The following is a 24,343-nucleotide window of genomic DNA, read 5'->3' on the forward strand; positions in this document are numbered from 1 at the left end:
TATTGTTTATAACATGGCCACTGACCGTTGTGCTGATTTTTAAATTAGCTGAACGTCTTAAAAATCATTAACACGACAAAAAGTAAATAAATATATATAGTTTAAAAGGGCTAAAATATTTATTCAGTCTTTTGTGTGTGTGGTGATCTTGCTTTAATCAGAATGCCGTCATCCTTGATAGCTCCTTGATTGAATTATGGACTTGTATCTGAATAGGTTTGTAATGAAATAAATGAGAGAAAATTGACATTTGGGATGATGTAAATCCACATGAAAAAAGCGCTTTTTTTTCTTCTTTCTTTCTCTTTTCACAGAGTTTGTCTTTTTGTTAAAAATGGAGGTATATCGAGTTGTCGCCATCCTTCACTTTGCCCCGGCCATGATTTTGAGATACTGCAGTGCGTTGTGGGCGGCGTTTGCGCGAGCATCCTCGACGTTCAGGGCAAAACCGTGGCACACCGTGATTGGTTGCGTGGACAGCTCCACCAGACACTGGCACCGGCCACTCAGGCTTCGCTCCTCTAAAACCAAAGACAAGGAAAATTCATCTTATAAAATGGATTTTGTCTAATGTTAGGGATTTTTCTTCTATTTTAGGTTTTCATAGTTATTACATTTGTACAACATTTAGCATGCTAAAAAGTATCAAGGAGAGGAGTACCTAGGTCTAGGTAGCCGACGTCAAAACACTGCTCGGCCGACAGATCGTCCAGCAGCGAGCAGAAGTCGGAGTCGTCGGGCATGCCCAGCGGGTTACTGCGCAGCTGCAGGATCTTCTCGCCGGCCGAATTCCTCAGCGTGTCCCATGTGCAGCTGTAGCTTTTACTCTTGCCCGACTCCGCCCTGCCCCCTGCATGCTGTGCGGCAGTATGGATCATAATATAGGTGAAAAATACAAAACAAATGAAAAACCAAAAGTATGGTGGTAACGGAGCATGACGACACATTACTGGTTCGTTGTGCACTTTATATTTAACCCTGGAGAACCCACGGGGTCAAATTTGGCCCCTATAAATTGTGCTACTCAAATAACAAAGACCCTTTTTTTTTTTTTTTTACAAATTTAACTTCAAAAGTCCAGAGTGCCACTTCTGACCCCTGCATGGGGCCATCTAGTGGATGAATGTTGCACTTACATGAGCCAGAGTGGTGGTGACAAGATGGCTGGCTTAACATGCTGTTTTGTTGAGCTGGAAATCGATCCAAACAAAACCATCTTCTCAGCAAACCATCAGATGGTAAAATTTTGTTTTTTTTTGTTAATCTATTTTATATCATGTTGCAGAATGCCTAGGAGTATGTTTTATATATATATTTTGATAAATTAGCAACTCTGAGCTAGTTCCAAAAACAAGGGTTAAAATTGAAAAAAAAAAAACACATATATTTTGGTGTTCAGTGAACTTATAGCAGTCATTCAATGTATAATTCATAATTTTCCAAAGAAGAAAAAGGTTCTTGGGTTCTCCAGGGTTAAGTAGGTTACGTGCATGCCTTTTCTTTTCTTTTTCTTTTTATATAAAAGAGTGTCCCTCACCGTGTTGAACGTGTCGTCTTCTGCGTCGCAGTCGTTGCTGCTCCTAAGATCCACCGGGACATCGTGTATCCGTGCTAGCATTTTGGCAGCCGCATTTCTCTTGGCCAGCTTCTTGGACGTACCACTTCCTGATTCGGAAAATGGCACGCAAGTTTTAATAACATACAGGATGACCACTCACTGGCACATATTTACAAATTGAATGAGATCATAATGGCCGGATGAAATGTTGTGTTTGCTCTTTGTACCAATCTCCATAAATTTCTCCACTCTACAAGTCATGGTGAATTCCTTGCGATGCGCTGGACCAGATTCTTGTGTCACTGTGTACTCTGGTAGACGCCATCCCTTCTGCACCACCAGTTCCTGGTGGACAAACACAACATAATCACACAAGTGTTTGAATGTATTGATCATTATCATCAATCCAGAAAGGGGACAAACCTGCAGAGCTCCAACGGGGTTACATTCTGATTGCTGCGACGTACCTAAAGTCTTCATCTCGCATGGGGAGCTGCACATAAGACTGCAATGCCAGAACCAGACATTTAGGCGAATGGAATAATTCAAGCGGGTTGAGGCCATAAATTGTAACTGACCTGTCTTCATCCGCAGGCACATCAACCCCGATAAATGAGTCTCCTTCTAGATTGAAATCTATAGGACCTGCCAGGCCCCCTTTGAGCATCTTCAGTGCCGCCTCGGCCGCTTTGTGCTTGGCCGCCTTCTTGCTGGGACCCTGGCCCGTGCAGCTGATCTCTCCTACGGAGACGCGGAATGTGAAGTTGGGCTGATGGGCCTGTCCCTCGGCCTTCAGCAGGTCGTACACCGGGGTCTTGCCTATCCGCGTTCCATATTCCTGCAGCAGACTAATCGGCGTCTTTCCGGGATTCACAGCCAGCATTTGCTCAATACTGGATATAAAGAAAAGATGATAATATTAAACAGGGTGATCCAAAAGCAGCTAAAGTAACTTTTGAAATGAACTTTTTCTATTTACAGGTACCTTAGAGAACAGCATATCATTTGAGCCAAGAACAAACAAAGTGGATTCAAGCAACACTCACCGGGTACCAAAGGAAATACAGTAAGTAGTTTTAAGCAAAGGAGGAAATAATGCAAAATGAAAAGTAAGTTTCAGGAAAGGAAAGAAGGAAGGAGGCATGAGCCGATATTAGTTTCGGATAATATGAAACAACATTTTAACAGTATACTATTTTCTAATCGCCTTGGCTACCAAAATGCTAAGCTAGCCTAGTCTGAATGCAGTTAGTTTTCACCTGGAACACCCGGAGATTCTGTTCCAGCTGTCCGAGGCTGTCTCGTCGTTCATTCCCTAATTCAGACGGACAGCCGGTAGGATTCGGATGGCAAGCCCCCCCACCAAAACAAACGCTTCCTTTCATTAGACGGGTTTTCCCCACAAAACATGTAAAAACGCAGCCTTTCTCCTCTCTGGCGGAAGTTGCATGGCAGCACAAATATGACGTAGGCAGAGCACAGCCTTCCAGAGTACTGATTGGTCGGAGGGCTGTTTTTTTTGTTTTGCTCACGGGGGCTTCTCGCGAGAGGTGACGGTAGGTGAGCCCTAGCGTGACTTTTGTTTTTGTACAAAACTAAGCACTTTTTTATTTATTTATTATAGTTTTCCTCGTTCAATACATTCGAGTAATTATTATTCAGTAGATTGGGGACAAAATTGGATGTGGCCATGGTTCCCATCGAACCAGAAGAGGGCGACATTTATTATATTTACAGAAGGTAGCGTGGATAGATGGAAGCTGGCTGAATAGCAAGCAAGCATGTCTTCGAATCTTGTCTCCGGTTGGTCTGTGTGAGGTTTGTATCTTCTCGTCTTGCTCTGGCCTCCAAGTACTACGTTCCAGAAATCACTTCAATCAGTTCATTGAAGACTCTTCAGTGGCTCTCAAGCTTTTCACACTAAGTACCACCTCAAACCATATTTGGCTCTCCAGGTAACACCATAATAACCAACATTATAATACGGAAGCGTAGTAGTAGGCCCAAGTGTTTCACAGAAAACAAAGCAGATGTTTTATTTCCCCTTTAAATTAATATTCTTGCAAGCGACTGTAAACTGATGCACAGCGTGGACATTAACATTGCACTTAAATATAGTGACATTTAAAAATGCAGTTCAACAATGATTCAATTCAAATGTTTTATACGTATCTAAATGAATGTTTGAAAACAGACTGTTCTATGCAGATGTAGCCTATCTAAAATACTAAATATAAATGAACTCTACTTCATGCATGTACTATATTGTATTTAAAACAAACAAACAGTTTAAGCCACTGAAACAGTATGCACTGTGTGAACTTTTCAGCGATTTATTTTTCTAAGTCACGTACCACAAGAGGGAGCCTGGAACTACACTTTGAAAATCACTGTTCCATTGCTCTTCTTTTGAATGTTAATGTGTTTGTGTTTTGTGCACTGTAATTGATTGCGCAAGAGGCTGTGTAATTTAAATAGCTTCTCCAAGGTCATTATTTAAAAAAAAAAAAGAGTTATTGCTCATGATACAAAAAAAAATCACTAGCTAACTTTCTTCCAAGTGTTAACTTGCATTAACTTCCCTTTTGTCAAAAGAGGTGTGTAAATATGATCCTGAATAAATTAACATTTTAAACGTTCAAGTTAATCACATATAAACCACGTTGAAGATTAACGTCGCATCCCTTCAGTTTTCTCACGGTCCTTTCTTTTTTTCCTCCACAGAACTTCCTTTGTGTCATACAGAAAACAATGTGAAAATGATTCTGCTTGTCGAATTTGGTAAGTTTCATATATTTTTTTCAAAAATCTATACTATTGGTCAGTCCACACATGTGTGTATTATTATTTATTTATTTTTATTTTTTTACAAATAAGTGACCAAACTCAAGTGTTGAAAGTGTTGAAGTGCTCTCTGTGATGATGTCATTTTAATGATTGAACAAACATGTCGTTTTTGTGGTCTCCTAAAAAGTGACTTTTAAAGGTACAATGCGAGTTTTCCGCCTGACGCCAACGTTGTGTTGTCTGTTTTGTGATTTTTTTTTAAAGCAGTAAAGTGGGCAATGTTGACTACTTTTGTAAGATAGCGCCTCTCCGTTCAAAGCCATGTTGTTAGCGTTAGCATAGCAATTCATGTCAGCAGGGATGCACTACAGAAGTAAAAAAACCAAAAACAAATTTACCTTAAAAACGATCTTAGTATAATCAAGAAAATCATTTTGTAGTATTTCTTCACTTGTGTTTCCACAGGTCACTTTTAACACTGGATTACCAATGTCACTAAAAAGACGTAGCTAGCCACGCTTCCCTCCGCCGATTGGCTGACAGATAATCATCTCTTTCCGTGTGTCAGCGGGAATGGCGCGTGCACTAAATTGTGGATTCAAAGCCATTTGTGTTTCTTGTTCAAAATCTAGTTTCTTGTAATTTGAGCAAGCAGGAGCTGATTTATTGATTATATACACAAATCTTCAAGTGCTGTATTATTTTCCCCTTTCAATTTTGGTACTTTGGACGTGTTTGTCAGTGCCGAGGTCCCCCACAAAAATTCCCACAAGTTTGCCGGCTCGGGCCCAACTGTTGTAGCAGCATTTCCATGAAATATCTCAGCTGAAAATTTTCCGCTTTTCCGTCTTTACTCCTGCGGTTCGGGCAAATTAATCCCGCGACACCGTCGAAACGGCGCTGTGCTTTCTGACGGCTTTATCCGTCGGCGTCGGCGCGCCACACACGCTCTGCCAAGCGCAACACCAAAAGCGAAGCAGCCGTGAAAACCGGCAGCCCTTACGGGAGACAAACCGCTCGTTATTTATCCTTTGTGCTAATCGTTCGCCTTGTACGCTCATGTTTCACCGAGGCTTAATTTGCTGGCCCGCTCATGTTTTTATTGGGTCGGCGGTTAGATCATCGACGGAATGAGATCAGGAATAAATGCTTGTCTCGCTGTTACGTTATGCCTCATCCAGAATGCACGCACGTGTCCACAAACACACTTTTCCTCCAGCTCGCCTCGGGTTGCTGCACAAGTACGTCTGCTTCCTTTTGTTGCCAAAATCATCAGCAGATATGGCCCCCGCCCCTCCCCCCTTCCCCCCCCCTTCCTCCCCCCTACCGCCCCCTTCCCTTCCTCAATATGATGCGTTTCCTTTTTTGTGTGTGTTTTGATCCCTCTCTTGCGGCCTAGCTGCGCTTGTGGCGAGGCTCGGGGTTCGAGTGGCGCTCCCGTATTATTTTTGGCAGCGGCGGTGGTTGGTGGCTGTTTGAGAGGCGGGGAGGGGGGCAACCCCCCAAAACCAAGGCTGTTTAAGGGATTTGTGTCTGAAGGAATTGCTTTGTTAATGATCATAGTCGCAACGGGGATGTGCGCAGTAGCACACACGCGTGCTAGCATTTAGAGGAAGATAAACGTGCACGTTTCTTCATTTTCACCATTTCTATGCACATTTCCGTTTTGCAGGCCACACACTAAAACATGCTAAACATTTTAACATAAAATGAATTTGTGCAATGGCATTAACATGGGCACTTAATTTTGGCTAGCTATACAACAGAACCTCGGACTAGTTCATATTTCCACCAACATACAACGCGGTTACGAATTAACCATACTCAACAAAAATATAAACGAACTCAAAGATCTAAAACTTCTTCCACTTACACAATATCACCATTTCTCTAAATATTTTTTTTTGTCTAAATCTGTGATAGTGAGCACTTCTCCTTTGCCGAGATAATCCATCCCACCTCACAGTGCACAGATGTGCCAATAAAAGGCCACTCTGAAAAGTGCAATTTTGGGTTTTTTTGGGGGGTCAATTTGGGGGACTCAAAATTTTCTGCGTCTCCAGAGAACCCCTACCTGATATTTTTGTTGAGTGTAGTTTGCACAACGCAAAAGTTAAGGTTGCTGTGGCCTTTAGGGGGCGCCACAAAAAATCGGGGTGGAATAATCACCGGCAGTCTAATTGTATTAAAACTAGTACTTGTTAAATCTTTAAATGGCTAAGCTAACATAGAATCAAATGTGAACTAATGCATATTTAAATGATGTGTAGTAGTAGTAGTAATCATACTTTTATTATTTGTTGTATTTACCGCTGGCTAGCTAATGTTTTTCTCGATCAAAATGTGATTCATTTGTACCTCCATTATTTATATGTGAGACTTTTAATCCGAATTTTAAACGTACGAATATGTTACAACCCTTTGTTAAAAGCAGGGTGAAAGGGGATACCATAAGCCTCTTATCCACACAGATCCGTGCAATTAGCCCCATAGAGCTGTTGGGTTATTAAAAACTCATTCACACCCAAAAACTTTTTTAATACTTTGTTTTGCACTCTCATAAACGTATTTATACGTTTTTTTTAAAAATTTTATTTTATTTTAAATGCTAGCACATACAGAAGGCTTTGATACAGTTTCCGACATAAAGAGGCGGCTTAAAGCAATGGTAGTTATTACAAAAACGACCAGCAGGTGGCAGCAGAGTATAAGAGATCAACCAGGGCCATGTTGCAACAAGCTTTTTTTCCGGTGTTTTCAACAGTTTTGTGAATAACGATGTAACTTAGCGATATTCTAATGCTAATTGTTAAACGGAAACAGATACAAATCTACTTTTTTTTTCATGATGAAAGACGAGACTAATCTTTCTTTTGGTAGGTTTCGTGTTTTTTTATATATATATTTTAATTTTTTTTTTATTTTCTGGAGAGCTCAGTATTGTTCATTCGGTAATTTTACCGATTTGACATGTCATCATCATTGCTCTCTTTTTTTTTTTTTATTAAAAAAATAATAATAATTTGTATGTGGGTGAGAATGTGTGAGTGTGTGTGCATGTGTTTTTATAGCAATAGAATATTCTGTGGACCTTGAAAGCAAAGTACAGTAAAACAGCCGGGAGCGAAGGGGGTTGCTTCAGTGAAAATGGCTGGGTGCGAATGAGTTAATATGCCCTTGCTTTTTACACATAGGTGGGATATTGTTGCAAACGTGTGCGCTTTCAAACAGCAACGATACATCTCACGATCAGTTGATTAAATGTCTGCTGGGACTTTGGGGAGGCTTGGTCACCGTACCTAGAAAGTGGAATACTGGGGCGCACCCCATTTCGCGCCTGTGTCCTTTATACAGAACAGTGACACAAGGGGGGAAAAAGCCGGAAAACTTCGGTTTGAGTGGGGTGCGTGCCAGGGAATATTCTTTGGAACGAGACGTAGCGCTTGCTGAGGTAACACGCAGTGTCAGACATGTCACTCCTCCATTTGAAAAAGGATTTTCTCCAATTCTATTCTTGGCCACAGATCAAGAGAACGTTATTACCCAACCTTATTTATTTATATATGCAGGGCGGCTGTGTGTGTCACTTGTGTGTGTGTGCGTAGGTGCTGCTGAGTGGCATGTAATTGTGTGTGTGTGTCAGCCGCAAAAGATATTTCAATTTCTTGCGAATATTAAATAAACACAGTAAAGCGCAGGCTGCCAGTGGCTTCGGGGGTTAGTGGCAGGGTCCGGTGGTGGAAGGGGGACGGCCGGGGGGGTGGAGGTTGCGGCCGTGGCTCAGGGGGGGGTTGAGGCCGCTCATGGTCCGGGCCCCCGCCGGACACACTGGCGCCTCCTCGCGCTGGAGGACTTCAGAACCACCACACGGCTCTCCACCAAAACCCTGCCAAGCCCGACTCCCCGCTCCCGCTTCCAACCGCGCTGCTCCCGTTCCAGAATTTGACTCTCTCGCTGTCGCTTTTTTTTTTCTCTCTCTCTCTCTCTCTCTCTCTCGCTCCTTCTAATTGCTTCAAACCACCATTCTGTTGTCGCTCTTTTTATTTCGTTAGTTTATTTGTCAGATTATATCATTGTAGCTAATTTCTAGCTGCAGTGCAAATAAGAGAACATAAAATGTTAAAAAAAAATGAGTAGAAAAGTTCAAGTAAATTAGATTATGCACATGCAGTGGATATTAAAAGTCTACACACCCCTGTTCAAATGCCAGGCTTTTGTGATATAAAAGTGAGACTGTGATAAAAAATAAATAACTTTTCTCACCCTTAATGTGACCTTTAACCTGTACAACTCAATGGGGGGTAGGGATAAAACATATTCTTGAGAGTGTCAATCTCTTAGTATGTGGCTGAATTAACCAATCACATCGAAGCATGTTAAAGCTACTGAACGTAGAATATTCAATTTCGAATGGCTACTGCCACCTGCTGACAGAAAAATTAAACTGCACATAGCCTTCTTCACATACACACACCGCGCACATTACGGTGCGTTACATTTGCAGGACAGGGCGCGGAAAAATTCGAACCCGGACCCACTCTAAACTATTGGCCAGAGGCTTGCAGGAGTAAATAAATGGTCGAATAAAAAGATAAAGATATTTTTGGGGAAAAAAGTTCCATATCGCAGCTTTAAATGGGAGTCAACATACACTTGCCACCATTTAAAGTGCCTTTGACTAACACCAAATAAAGTTTAGCTGTTCTAGTAGGCTTTTCCAATTTTTTCAAAGTTTTGTGCTGACATTGAATGCTATTTTCGAACCGTTCACAATTCCCTCCATTGTGACTAAGGCTTTTTTTGGTCACTTGAATTGTAAAGGCAATTCACATTAATGATGTCAAATTGAAAATGATTTATCTTGGTCTCTTTATTTTTCAACACAAAAACCTGGCATTTGAACACACCTTTTAAACAGTATGCGCTTCATGTGTCAAAAGTTTCTATCCCTTTTTTTTTCGTTATATTTCTTCATCCATCAGCCCTCTTAAATCCTCTCTCTTGAAATGTTCCACGGAAGTATTTTGCGGCTTGAGTGTAAGAAAGAAAACAAGAGCCGTTTTAGGCTGCATGTCACTCAGAATCCAGTCAAGATAGTACTTTTTTTTTTTCTTGCAAAGGAAAGAACATTTTATAGCCGTGCTGTAAGGATATTAAGTCAGAATGGTCCAAAAACGTTCTTAAGTGTTTTTCCAACCATGAGGGAGGGAAGAGAGGATGAAGGGGGGGGGGGGGGGTCTATTGAATAAATAAACATTATGAATAGAGATAAAGAAATGATGAACTAATGTAAGACATTTAAGGAAATGCAATGTGAGGTTTAATATGACAAAAAAAAGTGTTTAAATTCAACATTTCTAGCCGCCTTTTAGACTCGGTGTCACCGTTTTCCTCATATAACTTTGATCCAAGTTCATGTCTTTCCCCCAAAACGTAAATTATGATATTAATGAGTGGTTTCATTAAAATCCTGTGATTCACAAGAAATACTGTTATGGCCAACAAAAAAAAAAGGAGCCCAAAGTAGCAATTATAGACGATAAAATAACATTCGAAATGAATATTTGTCATCACATTTATATTACTAGATGGTAAACGTAAAGGAAATACTCATGCATGGATCACGGCTCATTGGCAAAAATGCTTCTGCTGCCTCTAATTAAATTATGGATGTTCAACATGGCTACATGTCTCATGTCGTGTCACATGCTGCAATTTCCTTCACTTCATTTTTTTACTCCCTGGAAGTAATTTGTCATCCGGAGGCCATTAAATGGAGAGCGCATTATCTTTTAAAGGGGAGCCGAGTCGGCCGCAAGCCTCCCCACAGCCTCTTATAAGCAAAATGGCCTTGTTTAGTGTCGCGTTTGGTGCAAGGGGCAGTGAGGGAGGAGCTCCCTTTTCAACTTTAAAGGTGGCTTTAGTGTAAAAAAAAAAAAAAAAAAAAAAAGTGGTTACATGTGTATGATTAGTGTCGAAAATGTGAACAGCACTTAATGATTGGTGGCGCACACCCATATTAAACTCAATGATTTATATGTAGATATAAAAAGCTTTACGATAAACGATTGTTGGTGTTTTCTGATGTTCTACTACTGATTCAGTCTGGGACACGTGAGGATTTGTCAAATCTTAAAAGACTTTTATTTATTTATTTATTCATTTATTTATCAAGAATTTTGTGCAACCGTTTACTTATCACGTTCCTTTCTAAAGCATCTTCTCTTCGTCACTGACGGTTACCTGCTCCTTCGTCCGCTATTACTTTTCACTCATCTCATTTGTCAAACACTCATTACGTTTTGATAATATTTAGTTCAGATGAGTGCGACCGAGAATTTTGTTATTCAAATTGACATGGGGAAAAAAAAATCAGGTAAATGTCTCATTGATCGAAGAAAACGGAATTGGTCTTTGGCTTGGAGCCTCTTTTTGATGAATTGTTCAACTACTTGCCGAGCTGCTGCTTATTTTGAAGTGGAGTTGAACTGAGTTAATCCATCTCCATCCTGCCTTTTCATTTTATAAACAGTGTTCCATTAACCACCGACAAATTCACACATTAGACTATAGCTACGCTGCGTGTATTTGTCCTAAGTTTCTGTATCTTTATAAAGTGGCAAATTTGCGACTTTATAAAATGGCAAATTTCAGATTTTTTTTTTCTGAATATTACCCCCCCATCCTGAAAAAATAAATAAATAATTATATATATATATATATATATATATATATATATATATATATATATATATATATATATATATATATATATTAGGGGTGTGAATTGCCTAGTACCTGGCGATTCGATTCATATCACGATTCATAGGTCACGATTCGATTCCATATCGATTAATCCCATACGAATCTAAAAATTGATTATTGCGATATTTTTTTTACTCAAATTTAGAAAATACTAATCAGTAAACTTGGACATGTACACTGTAAGATTTGTATGAAAATGTATCTGGAAATTCTGGCTTATAACTGAGCCACTGCATTTAACAAACAATCTGTTTCATGTTTGAACAGCACTGAAATAAAATATTAAGGCTTAATGTTCCGTTAATACAACATTCTTCCATGCTTATTGTGTGAATCCCAACCCTAAGTAAGACGTTTTGTTGAATATTGCCATAAAAAATTTATGTTTAAAAATTGATTCGGCTGCATATTGAATCGATTCGAGAATTGCGTGCTGTAATATCGCGATATACCCCTAATATATATATATATATATATATATATATATATATATATATATACGGCGCCCATCTAGAAAAGCTCATAATTCAGGTCACTCATAAGTCAAAGCAGCATTGTCCAACAAAATGAGAGACAATGAAGACATTGTCCATTTTTCACATCACTGCCGTTTGTTTCCTCTCTGGTCGACCTCTGTGATGTCTACACTTGATAAGGACATGACAAACAAAGGATACTTTTTCCCATGGCTTGACCTTTCTACTGCTCTTCTCGCTTCGAGGTTTTCCTCTTAAAGCCCCGTCGCATATTGGGCCCGGGGTCACATTACATTTCCCCTTTGCTGGGCAGTCTTATCTTGTTGTAACTTACGGCCTCGCCGCCGAGCCCCTCGGGCATTGCCGACATTCCAGCGTTTTGCCGCAGAGTTGCGCTCACACCTGCAGACACCTGTGCTTTTGTCCTGCTACTAACCTCTAAACCCCCGACTTTGCGTTGCCAGTGGGGAGCGGTGTGCACCCGTGCCTGTGGCTATGAGAGCGCACGCAGCATTCTGTAACTCCGCTATTCAGACCAAATAACAAGGAGGGAAAAGGACATTCATTATCAATTTGTTGTTCAAGACTTAAAAGCTGACATTCCCCCCCCTCGGTGTTAATTATTGGGTGGACATCCAAACAAATAAGCATGATAAGAAGATGTTTGTTTTTTTAACTCATTCACTGAAATTGACAGCGAGACGTCAAAAATTCATTTGAACTATTTCTATTAGTTTAACATTTTTTTCCCATTTTTGTTAACTAGAGTATGAAAACCTATAATTTTTTTGTGTACATTTAGAACAGATATAAAATTTGAACTAGTTAACTAGTGAAGTCATGCGATTAATTGCGATGATAAATTTTAATCACCTGATGCCCCTAATTTTTAATAATCTTTTCTTTTAAAACTTTTTTTTAAAAATCTTTTTATTTTATTTTTTTTAAAGAAAAGATTACTAAAAATTAGGGGCGTCAGGTGATTAAAATTTGTCATCGTAATTAATCGCATGACTTCACTAGTTCAAATTTTACATCTGTTCTAAATGTACACAAAAAAAATTCTAGGTTTTCATTCGATTACAATTTTTAAACGTAATTAATCACACGACTTCACTAGTTAACTCACGATTAATTACAAATGTTATTTTTGTTAGCATATAAATGTCTTTTATTTACTTCTTAACTCATTCACTGCCATTGACGTAAAAAAAATATTTTAACTATTTCTATTAGTTTAACATTTTTTTCCCATTTTTGTTAAGAGTATGAAAACCTAGAGATTATTTTTTTGTACATTTAGAACAGATATAAAATTTGTGATTAATCATGAATTAACTAGTGAAATCATGCGATCAATTACACATTTTAATCGCCTGATGCACCTAATTTTTAATCATCTTTTCTTTTCTTTTTTATATATATATATTTAAAAAATAATAATAATTTTAAAGAAAAGATTATTAAAAATGAGGGGCGTCAGGCGATTACAATTTTTAATCGTAATTAATCGCATGACTTCACTAGTTAGCTCATGATTAATTACAAATATTGTATTTGTTCTAATACAATAAAAACAATTCTAGGTTTTTATACTCTTGTTAACAAAAATGGTAAAAAAAATGTTAAACTAATAGAAATAGTTCAAATTAATTTTTGACGTCTTTAGCCGTCAATGGCAGTGAATGAGTTAATCACCATGGCTCTACAGCGGGGTAAGCACATGTCAACAATCGGATCAAGTTATTCTTCTATTTCTTCTTCTACTACTGCGCTCTCTTCTTCTTTGCATTTTCCAGCAGTCTGGATGTCCTGTGCCCCCATGCTGCCTCTCACAGGTCAGTCTTGGAACTACAACCGGCAACTTGTTTGCAGAGGAGACTCGTGAATGTCGAGGAGATACACCCACTATAAGATCAGTAAGCTGCTCACATTTTAGAAATGGGTTCACTTCTTTATTCAACCAAAGGGGAAAAATGCATATGAGGTATTTTATCAAAATTCTTTAATATTGGACTTTATCCTGACAAAAAGTACGTGATGGCATTGCATCAAAGCACTTATTAAACATTATTTGTACAGGGGCGTACTTTATGATAAAGTATAGAAATTCACAAAATAAATGTATGGGTAACTCCACACTCTAAAAACAGTTGGGTCAAAAATAACCCAACAATGGGTCAAAAATGGACCGATCCTCTACTTGGGTCGATTTGACCCAACTTTGAGTCAAGAAATGGGTCTTTCAGCGTAAAATTCAGATTGTCTACTTGGGTCCAAAAAATTGGGTCATTTTGTGTAAAATAACCCACAAAGTGAATCGGTCCATTTTTGTTATCCATAATTGGGTTATTTTTGACCCAACAGTTTTTTTGTGTTTTCATGCCAGCAAACTAGTTGACAGCTGTCGTAACAATCAATCAACATACTAATGATTTATTTGTTTGTTTTTTTTGCTCATTCTTAGCAAAAATGTGATATTGCTGGCATGTAGGACACTTTATTGCTTATTCAATCCGTCTTGGACTACGGTGGCCATTTTGGCTGCACAATCGCAGTACAATTTCACAGAGTCATGCAAGCATGACCACAACCACCAAATTCTACAATGGAGACCTAACCAATAAGTATTACATTTACCATGACAAAGTCAATATGACAAGTAAAATGTTCGAATTAGGCATAAAACGTGCTCTGTGGTACTGCTGTAATAATGTTAGTTATTAAGTTATATATCACTGTTTATAATTAAGTCAAATAACCTCAAGAGGCGTGTTTTTGTGTTAGCCAGCATTTCCGCTCTTCAAGTCATTTATTTTGACATCTGCTGCTATTTCCAGCGTGACTCCATTTTTGTTGTTCGGTAGGTTCATGAAAGTCTTTAGGTGTCAAGACTAAACGGAGCGTTTTGAAAATAAATGAAACGTTTAACAGGTGCTCCTGGGATCTAATGACATAATGTGTTGTTAGTTTCTTTACAACTCTGTTTTATTTTTAAATGAAATGGAGCGGAAGTGCACTTGCGGCTCAAACATATGGAAAGAGCGTCCATCTTGTGGTTTTGCCTTTGTGTGTCCCGGCGTGATTATTTTCCTCCTTATGGTTTACACTTAATGTTTCCTGGCCGTTTTTTAAATAAAACGAGTAAAAATAAAGCTCGGGCCCGCCGCCACCGCCACTGTCGAGGGGAAGCGCATGTTTTAAAAATGTCAGAAAATACCTGCGGTGCTGACCATCTTGTCAAAACCCCCCCACTCTTTGGCCTGACACACCCAAGACCGAGCCATCCTCAAGCCCCCCCCCCCCCCCCACCCCTCCTGCTTGCCTTTTCTTCTGCGGATTCAACCATGCGCCCACTTCAGACCTCCATAAACACGGCGCTCCCTGATGACAGAGTCGGCCTCGGGACGTTTTATATAAATTGACCTCAACTACAGCTCATTAGAAGCCCCAAATTGGAACCATGCAGCCTGCTAAGTGTAAATGTTACAACGGGCGAGTTGGTGGCTTCTGGGGGGGGCTTCACTGTAAAAGGAAAATTACAATGTTTCCTATTGTAACAGAATAAAAAATACGATAGTACAAGCAGGAGGTGAATGATTTTATATTTGGAATCTTACCTGTTAACTCTACACTGCAATAATTGTTTCTTTTTCTTTTCTTTTTTTTTTTGCTCCCATGGGTCACAGTTTGCAAATGTGTCATGGATAAAAAAAATTCCGATTGATACCAGTATGAATTTTCAACTCTTAACTCATTCACTGCCATTGACGGCTATAGACGTCAAAAATTCATTTGTACTATTTCTATTAGTTTAACATTTCTTCCACTTTAGCTAACAAGAGTATGAAAACCTAGAAACAAATTATTGTAAATTTAGAACAGATATAACATTTGTGATTAAAGGTTGTGAAGTCATGTGATTGATTACAATTAAAAGGCCTAATTAAAAAATTAAGGGGTGTTTAATCGTAATCAATCGCATGATAATTTTATATCTGTTATAAATGTACAATAAAAAAAACTAGGTTTTCATAAAAAAATTAAATGAAATGGAAAAAAAAAAGTTAAATATAAATAATTCACATTAATTTTTGACGTCTATAGTCGTCAATGGCAGTGAATGAGTTAATAGTCACTAAGTACCAATACCACCAGCACTTTTGATACATAAAATTTCCCCCCAAAAAACAATGACAGCTCATTTTAAAGAAAGACCTACATACTAATATAGAATTTTCCTTTAAAATTGCATGAAATTCTTCAAATTTCCATTTCCTGATCGTAAAACGCTCACAAGAGGATGACGCGAGTCGTGCGTACCAGTACCTTGAAATAAGGCTCGGTATAGGCCCGATACCAATACCTGGTATTGGTACCCGCCCAGCCCTAAAAACAAAAAAGTCAAGGAACTGGATGTCCACAGCTTCAAACCGGGCCTCTCCCAAATGCGAAGGAAAATCGGATATGAATCAAACATCTGGCAATTCAACTGCAGCGGAAACGCACAACTGGATGTGAGCTAGCGTCATCACAATACGCCGATCGATCAGGTAACAGCTGAATTCCAATTTCATGGACATGAAGCGTAGCCAAACCCCACAAAACAGAATAACGGATGTCTTCTGACGGAATTATGTTCATAGTCAATATTTGTATGATGAGCACTTCAAATGTTTTTTAAATCATGCAGACAATTTCAACCAATACTTCACTGTGCTGCCCGAAGAAAACCAGACAATTGAAACTCTAACCTTTTGTATAAACCATAAATATGGTACAAAAATAGGATGTAAGTGCACAGACCATTAAAATAGATATTTTTTAAAAGTCAGTTCAGGCCAACTAAATTGTATGTAATGTGATTTGTTGATTAGAGCTTATGTGAATATCAACTCATTGATATTGAATCGGTGTCATATGAGAATTCATGCAAATAGAGAATTAAGTCAATGTATGTGCATATTAACTAAACACTGGGAAATGCAGTGTCAATCCAGATACTGTACTATTTTTGACCTCATTGAGTCACCATGTGGGGTCATCGCTATTAAAACGCCCAGCACCGCCCACCTCAAGCATTTATTGCGTTGCGATATAAAACCGGCGCAGCTACGGCAGCTTCATGGGGTCAAATTGTAGATATTTTATTTTTAAATTTTTTTAAATTTATTTTCCTTTTTTTTTTCTTTCTCGTTTTCCTGAAATTGGAGATATTTTATTTTATTTTATTTTATTTTTTTTCCCTTTTTTTTTCTTTTTCTTTTTCCTGAAATTGTAGATATTTTATAACGCATTACCCTGACTTGACTCGTATCTGCACATCACATCTGTCATCCCCGCATCCTGCTCTCGAGTAATTGCCTCCTTTTTGTTAGAGCACACGAACAATGCAACCACTTGCCCTCAGTCCTAATCCTCCCACCTTCTGTTTTTTTTTTTTTTTTTTTACACTGACTAATAATTACGCCTCTTAATCTTAAGAGTGGTGCAATTGTTGTTAACTACAGTGCAGGTCTTTGTGTGCCGCTAAGAGCTTTTGTCCTTACAAGTGACAATGAAAGCAGGTGAGGTGGAAACAAGAAAGGAAGTCAAAACAAAACGTTTGTAAGGATGCAGTCGGCAAAGAAAAATGCTTTGAAATATCTTTACTTTTTTTTTTTTTAAGCACCATAATTGTCACACATCACTCTGTACAATATTTCCTTATTTCACATCCCAAAATAGCAAACGCTGAAAGTTCCAACAGCGCTCACTGTGCATTTTCTTTTTTGCCCGAAGCGCAAGGCTTCGTTAGGAACGTTACAGTTTCTTTCAATGGAAAACATAGAAAATAAAAACAGCTAAAAACATCTATACATTGTTGAAAATATATAGTGTGTAGCCCTTAATTCATCATTTGTGTGGAAGACTTCACAATACAAAGAATACATACATAGAAATAGTCAATGTCAAGATCTTTAAATACATCTTTAACTTCCTTGTTATAGCTAATAAATAGTCTTAAATTAAGGCATTTTTATTTTATATCTGGTTGCCTTCAATTCATCTTGCAATCCTCGCTGGCGTTACATTTCCCCGCAAAAGGCGCAACACAACCGACAATGTTTATAATTTAAGACATAAATTAGATTATTCATGTAAATAGGAATTTAAATTACACACGCCAGGAAGCACCAGGAAAGCCTTTTTTTTTTTTTTGACACGACAACAATCTTTTTGGCAACGAGAAGTGTCAAGTCCCCGCCGCTGCGCGTTGATTGTTTCAAGAAGAGCGATGACTGAAGTATCAAAGTCCAGCTGCGAATGAGATCTGTGCGGAAGGCTCCGTTCAAAAAAAAAAAAAAAAAAGCTCGCCGTCCTAACCAAAACGCCCCGCTCTCAAAACGACTCGTCTTGTGGCTTCCGAGCTGCTTTTCCCTCTGCCTGTGCAGATTCAATTTCCTCAGTGGTTGCGCTCATTTGAAAGGCCCAAAAAAAAAAAAGCATGCTGGCTTCAGAAACGTGGACGTACGTGTGAGCCTTCATTGTTCTTCTGCGCGCGTACTTTTTTGTTTTGTTCTTGTGTTTGCTTGTAAGGCTTGCTTGTTTTTATATGGAGATGCTTGGAATGAAATGATGATTGTAGTGGTAGGTGGTCAAGGCCGAAACACTTTCAGAAGCACTGACCTACATTAGCAACCGATATTCTGCACTGCTTCTAGTACACATGTAGATGCTATTTTTATTTTTTTTTGAGACAATCATATTTTAGCGTCTTGTCAGTCTAATTAGCTTAGGGACTTCAGAATCAGTAGTGATGGCCGATGTAACTTAACAGGAAGTTACGCAAAACGTATTTTTTTTTAATTTTTAATTTTTTTTCAATATGTTCTGTGCAGCCTTCTAGTCCGAACACGGTTTTCTGCATAATACTGCGTTTATGGAATATGAGTTAAGCAGCAAAATCGATTCATTTGTATCCATTTTGTCACTTGCTTGTGACTGAAAATAGCATCACTTGCTCAGGGCTCAGGTAACGACCAATCACGGCTCAGGTTGTGAACGTCACGTGACCAAACAAGATGAGCCACGATTGGACGTTACCAACTGCGATGTCAGTACGTGGCAAAATGGCCGCCCCCCCTGAGATGAGTAAAATCGGCTGGATTTTGCTGCTTAATCATATTCCACAAGAACAAGATTTAGATTAATGGCGGCACATAGAACATACGATTGTACAGCAAATGTTTTTCTTGCCTTTAACTCACTATATCAGAAATAAATCCGTTTCTTTAACCAATCAGATTTCAAAATCATCCTCACAAGCGCATCAACAAAACTTGTTACAGCCAACTTTGACGAGCTAAACATGTCGATGGCCATTTAATAATCAGCATCTCTGGTATGATGCAGTTGATTTAAAGTTGTTATGTTTTGTCATGTTACTAGTTATTGATTCAAAACTGCTGGATTAAGTCAGGTGAGTCCTGAAGGCCCAGGAGCCAAATGCACAGCCCGCCACTTCGCAGTCATTTAATGCATTGATGTCTTTGGCATGTTTCTAAAAAAAAAATTAAAAATATTAATAATAATCTGGATGAAATCCAGATTTCAGATCTCCAAAAGTCCGCTGCTGTTCTCCACTCCGGCGGGCACCCCCGTCTTCTCGTCTCCGTTGGCAATCGGCTCTCCGTTGGCAGCGTTGATCTCCGCCGTCTCCTCGCCCCGGTGGTCCACGTCCCCCTCGGCGGCGGCGGCGGTTTTCCCCTGCAGCGCGGACTCGGCGTGGGTCTTCTGGTGCTTGGAGAGGTGGTCGCTACGCGTGAAGCGCTTGTTGCACAGCAGGCACGTGAACTTCTTCTCCCGCGTGTGGGTGCGCACGTGGCGCTCCAGTTCGTCCGAGCGGGTGAAGCGCTTGCCGCAGAAGAGCCAGTTGCACACGAAGGGCCTCTCGCCGGTGTGCCAGCGCAGGTGGGCCTTCAGGTGGGACGCCTTGCCGTACACCTTCCCGCAGCCCGGGATGTGGCAGCTGTGCACCGGCTTCTTCCTAAGGGATGCGGCCGAGGCCCCCAGTCGCTCCAACTCCTGGCAGTTGGGGCAGTCGCACGAGGACCTTGTGGGGGTCGAACCTGTGCTGTAGCCCCCCGATCCCCTCGCTGGCTTTAGGCCCATCGGACTCTCCATGAGCCCTCCGCTTTGCACCGGCTTGGGCTTGTACATGTCCTGGGGCAGCATGTGCTGGGACGGCTGCAGGAGATGTGAGGAGGATCCCAGTCCCACGGAAGGGTAGGGAGCCGGGTTCAAGGTGGTGAAATCGGTGCTGTAACTAGGCAGCTGGGGGCTAAGGGAAGCCTGCGGCGCCACAGGCTGAAGAGACGCCTGGATGCCCCCGTCCGACTGAGGCTGGCTCGCCGACAGCCAGTTGGAGTTGGGATGGACGTCCCACCAAGACGACGCGGCGTTGGCCGGGGCGGCCGTAATACCGGGATGGATCCCCGCTTTGTACCACGAGCCGTAAGGGTGCGTCATGTCCAGCGAGGTGTAGACGCTGGTGAGGCAGTCTGCCGTAGCGTGCGTTTTGGACACTAGCAGGGACGGGTCCTGGGAGACGGACGTTTGGAAGGAGTGGGAGAAAGGGTTGTACTCTGTGGCGTAGCCTCCGCTCGTAGGTGGGGGGCTTCCGGTCGGGGTGAGCAGTCCGCCGCCTCCGGCCGTGGTGAAGGAGCCGCCGTAGGAGTCGGCCAGGCCGCTGCCGTCGGCGGTGCGCGCGTTCTTGGCCGTCTGAAGGTCGGAGGCCATGTTGTAGGGCTTCTTGAGTGGAATCTTACCGGGTGTCGCTGAGTCCCTCACTGGGCTGGTGCTGCCAAACTTGTTACAGGTCGCAGTTAGCATAGCCAGAGGACTGGAGCCATAGCGCGCTTCTTCCTAGGGAGGAGGAACAACATGAGACTGCGTGTCGGACTCGTGCAGCTTCTGTCAGTGTCAACTCTAATACAAAACGTGTGCCTCGACGCCACCGCTGGCTCTTCTTGTGCTTGCAAAACGCTCGAGGCTACGGCAGGCGGCACGTGTTTATGCTTGTGGAGGTCACGCACTGCACCTTTAGTTTTTTTATGTTTTTTTTTTTGTAATTTTGACTTAAAACCTCATGTTTGTTTGCGATAAAATACATTTTGTATTAATCAGATTGGAATATTTGAGCTAACCATTCATTGTTTTTCACATTCACTTCATCTAAATATGGAGTTAAATCATTCATTAAATCACTTCTTATACTCTTATACTCTTTATTCATATAGTTTTTGTTACACAAAGTGCTTCTGACTATTCTTGTTGCTATTCATGTTTACATCTCAGTAGGAAATTAACATCAATATCTGCTGGAGTTAATTTCACTCCCATCTTCTTATTCAGAACATTTTTCATTCAAAAAAGTTTTTTGCTGCAAACACTCTAAAAGCAGTTGGGTCAAAAGTAACCCAATTATGGATCAAAAATGGACCGAACCACTTTATGGGCCAATTTTTTGACCCAAGCAGACGATGTGGCCAATATTTATGAGTTGTCTTACGCGGAAAGACACATTTCTTGACTCCAAGTAGAGGATGGGTCCATTTTTTATCCATAGTTGGGTTATTTTTGACCCAACTGTTTTTAGAGTGTAGATTATTTTGTGGCGGCTATACATATAATATATAGTATGTAAATATATATCGATGTGAATGACAAGCTTGTATATAATCAGAAGTTAATGTGAACAGCTGTAAGAATAGTCAGCAGCGTTGTATGTAGCAAAAAAAGAAAGAAAAAAAAGTTAATTAAGTATAATACGAATTCTGTCTTGTATCATGTGCTGTTGCTCCTCATCACAATAAATTGTACTCTACTATAACTGAGAGTAGTAAAAGGGACATACCAACCACTTCAACAACATTGACATCAAATTGAAAAAGGACAAAAAAGCGCTCCATACTCACAATGAAATTCCCTCCCTCCAGAATAGATGCGGCCATCCCTGAGAAACTAAATCCGAGAGGAAACTGGAGTGGCAGCTCAGAGTCCCGGGACAGTTTGGAAGAAGTTAGGAAGCAACGCGTGGAAGTGTTTTGAGTCTCCGCGAGCCCGCCCCCCCCCCCCTCCTTCCCCTAATTACAGGCTTGGGGCTCTCGTGGAAGAGGCTGAGCTTGAGGTAGGGGGGGGGGGATGAAGGGAAATGGATGCGGATTGGTGGACGCCAGCGCACAATCCCGCCTTCCCAAACACAGACGCATGAATGGGTTTCTCGTCAATCACCATGTGGACGTCCATTTCTGTAGATAGTCAACAAGCGTCCTTTATCATCCAGTATTATCTAGCACAGTTTTGCCATTGAGATGAATGAGCGAGTCTGGCTTGTGGTTTTTGAGTCTAGATTTTTATTATTCTGGTTTCAGGAGTTCTCTCTGTTTCCAACGCACTGGAAGTTTTGACTTGACGGCTCGCTTCGACTGAGCGGCTCAGACAGGCGAGGAAAAACAAGATCAAGTCGTTAAAATAAGGAGTAGATTATCACATCACATAAAAGCCATTTATAACGGGGGGGGGGCTGATGATAAAAGGGAACAAATGACGAATGAACTGTTGTGAAGCTGAATCAGCAACTCATGGAAATTGTTGGTAAAGAATAGTTTGTCAGCTTGTGTGCAACTTTTAAGGATATTGTCGCTTGAAGAAATCAAACAGCGATAAATGGGTTTTCGTGCCAACTTTTTCAAGGCCGGGACACAGATATGATGTCATCAACATGCGCCATATAATGACTTTTTCTTTCTTTCTTTTTGCAAACAGACAACACAACTTTCTCAAATATCAACACCAAAAGACAATCACTCAAGACAGCATAAACAAATACAATTCAAAGGAAAAAAAAAAATTGCGCCATATAATGACATCATCAACATGCAATATGCAATGACGTCATCAACATGTGCCACCCCGGTAAGACAAAATCTCTACCTTCGGCAAAATTTCTAGTTTATATTGAATATACCGTTTATATTGCCCAGCCCTATGATCAAAGCAGCCGTTTAAATTTGTACTAGTAGCCTTGTTGGACCAGCCGAGTGGCCCGACGGTCACTTTGAGTGAGTTGAATGAGTCCTGGTAAGTATGAGTTGTCAAACTCATTTTTATCGTGGGCCACAATCGTAGTCACTGTTTCCCCTGAATGGTGCGTTATTACTGTGGAAATGATATAGTGCACTGTGTATATATCATCACATCATATTGTTGCATATATACACGTATCATTATTATATATTTTTAACTATAAATTGAGTTTGAATCCAGAAATGACAGGAACTAGGTTAAATTTATGTTTAGAAGAGAAAAAAGGTTTGTTATATGTGTAAAAAGTGGAAAAAAAAAAGTTTTTTGGTTCAGATTTTCAATTTGTAAGAAAAATTAAGTATATACTTTATTTGCTGCACCGCAAAAAAATGATGTGGCTTTAAGTTTGACACCTGTGGTGTAGGTCTAAAATGTGTTTGGGTAGAGAACAATATGTACATTTAGTTGCCATCAACCGAGTTCACTGCTCGAATATCAGTTGAAACTTGCAGTCACATTCTTCACTGTGCTTGTTTCTACTTTCCATTAAAGCTCACATTGTCCGTTTAATGTGTTTGAAAAAAAAAAGGACAGGCATACAAGCATATTGTTATTTTCCCAGCTGGGAATCTATGTTTGTTTGCCTTATTTCATTTGTTGGTCAAAAAAACGGACCAAAAAAATCCCTCTCCACTTTGAGTCAGAAAGGCAGATTCTCATCTCCTTCTTGTGGGCGTCTCATTTTTTCGTGAAGGCGAGCACAGAAGATTAAAATTGTTGTCAAAAATAAACATATAATTTGGGTCCTTATTTTCTCCTCAATTACAGGGCACGCTCGGAGCTGGGCTTGTCGTTGGGGAGAGTCTGGCCCTCACAAGAACACAGCGGCTATATTTGGGAGTCTGCTCTCCGGCTAACCTCCGTCGCTTTTATTTTCCCATTCCAAGAAAGGCTGCAAGTGGGAGAACAAAGGCAAGTGCTGTCTGTCAATCCGTCCGTCCGTCCGTCCGTCTGCACCAGGGATGTCCAAAATGTTTCCACTGTGGGTCAAATGCAGGAAAATGGAAGGAAGGGACGGACGGACGGACGGCGGGCGCTCAACCTTGTGCTTGTGAAATACGTTCAGTATGCTGTTGGTCAACATATGCTAAGCAGTTAAACATATTTAAAGACAAAAAAAAAAATTGATAAAAAAAACAAAACTTCAAAATATAAATTGTGATACCAATGACTTTTAATTTTTATTTGGACTTATTTTTAATTTAATAAAATAGCTTTTAACATTTTAACTTTTTGCTGTAACCTTGTGATGTTGAGCATCTCAATTTCTTTTATTTACTTCTTAACTCATTCACTGCCGTTGACAGCTATAGACGTCAAAAATTCATTTGAACTATTTCTATTAGTTTAACATTTTTTCCCCCATTTTTGTTAACAAGAGTATGAAAACCTAGAGATTAATTTTTGTACATTTAGAACAGATATACAATTTGTGATTAATCATGAGTTAAACAGTGAAGTCATGCGATTAATTACAATCAAAAATTTTAATTACCTGATGCACCTAATTTTTTTAAATAATCTTTTCTTTTCTTTTTTTTATATATACTTTTTTTTTTTAAAGAAAAGATTGTTAAAAATGAGGGGCGTCAGGCGATTACAATCTTTAATCGTAATAAATCACATG

The 24,343-nt window shown here is 40.0% G+C and overlaps 2 protein-coding genes and 1 long non-coding RNA gene across 5 annotated transcripts; 1 reads left to right on the plus strand and 2 right to left on the minus strand.

Annotated features, from left to right (window-relative positions):
- Window positions 1–97: 97 nt before the first annotated feature.
- tarbp2 (TAR (HIV) RNA binding protein 2) lies at window positions 98–3,029 on the minus strand. The gene is made up of 7 exons (XM_077573260.1): window positions 2,818–3,029; window positions 2,137–2,451; window positions 1,982–2,063; window positions 1,786–1,903; window positions 1,538–1,665; window positions 662–857; window positions 98–521 (listed from the first exon to the last, which is right to left on the minus strand). Exons 1-7 carry the CDS (start codon window positions 2,868–2,870, stop codon window positions 364–366), a joined length of 1,050 nt encoding a protein of 349 aa, XP_077429386.1. The 5' UTR covers window positions 2,871–3,029; the 3' UTR covers window positions 98–363.
- Window positions 3,030–3,173: 144 nt separating this feature from the next.
- LOC144056437 (uncharacterized) lies at window positions 3,174–23,792 on the plus strand. 2 transcript variants are annotated; one of them, XR_013295066.1, is made up of 4 exons: window positions 3,174–3,513; window positions 4,283–4,339; window positions 13,386–13,505; window positions 23,485–23,792. It is a non-coding gene; the product is annotated as an uncharacterized LOC144056437 (long non-coding RNA). The 2 variants fall into 2 exon arrangements; XR_013295065.1 differs by lacking the exon at window positions 13,386–13,505.
- sp7 (Sp7 transcription factor) lies at window positions 19,180–21,581 on the minus strand. 2 transcript variants are annotated; one of them, XM_077573254.1, is made up of 2 exons: window positions 21,546–21,581; window positions 19,180–20,493 (listed from the first exon to the last, which is right to left on the minus strand). In XM_077573254.1, the coding sequence occupies exons 1-2, from the start codon at window positions 21,579–21,581 to the stop codon at window positions 19,180–19,182; spliced, it is 1,350 nt and encodes a 449-aa protein (XP_077429380.1). The 2 variants fall into 2 exon arrangements, with proteins under 2 accessions (XP_077429380.1, XP_077429381.1); XM_077573255.1 differs by lacking the exon at window positions 21,546–21,581 and adding an exon at window positions 20,604–20,618.
- Window positions 23,793–24,343: the final 551 nt, after the last annotated feature.

The sequence above is a fragment of the Vanacampus margaritifer genome, chromosome 8, assembly GCF_051991255.1.
Source record: "Vanacampus margaritifer isolate UIUO_Vmar chromosome 8, RoL_Vmar_1.0, whole genome shotgun sequence".
Lineage (NCBI taxonomy): Eukaryota > Metazoa > Chordata > Actinopteri > Syngnathiformes > Syngnathidae > Vanacampus > Vanacampus margaritifer.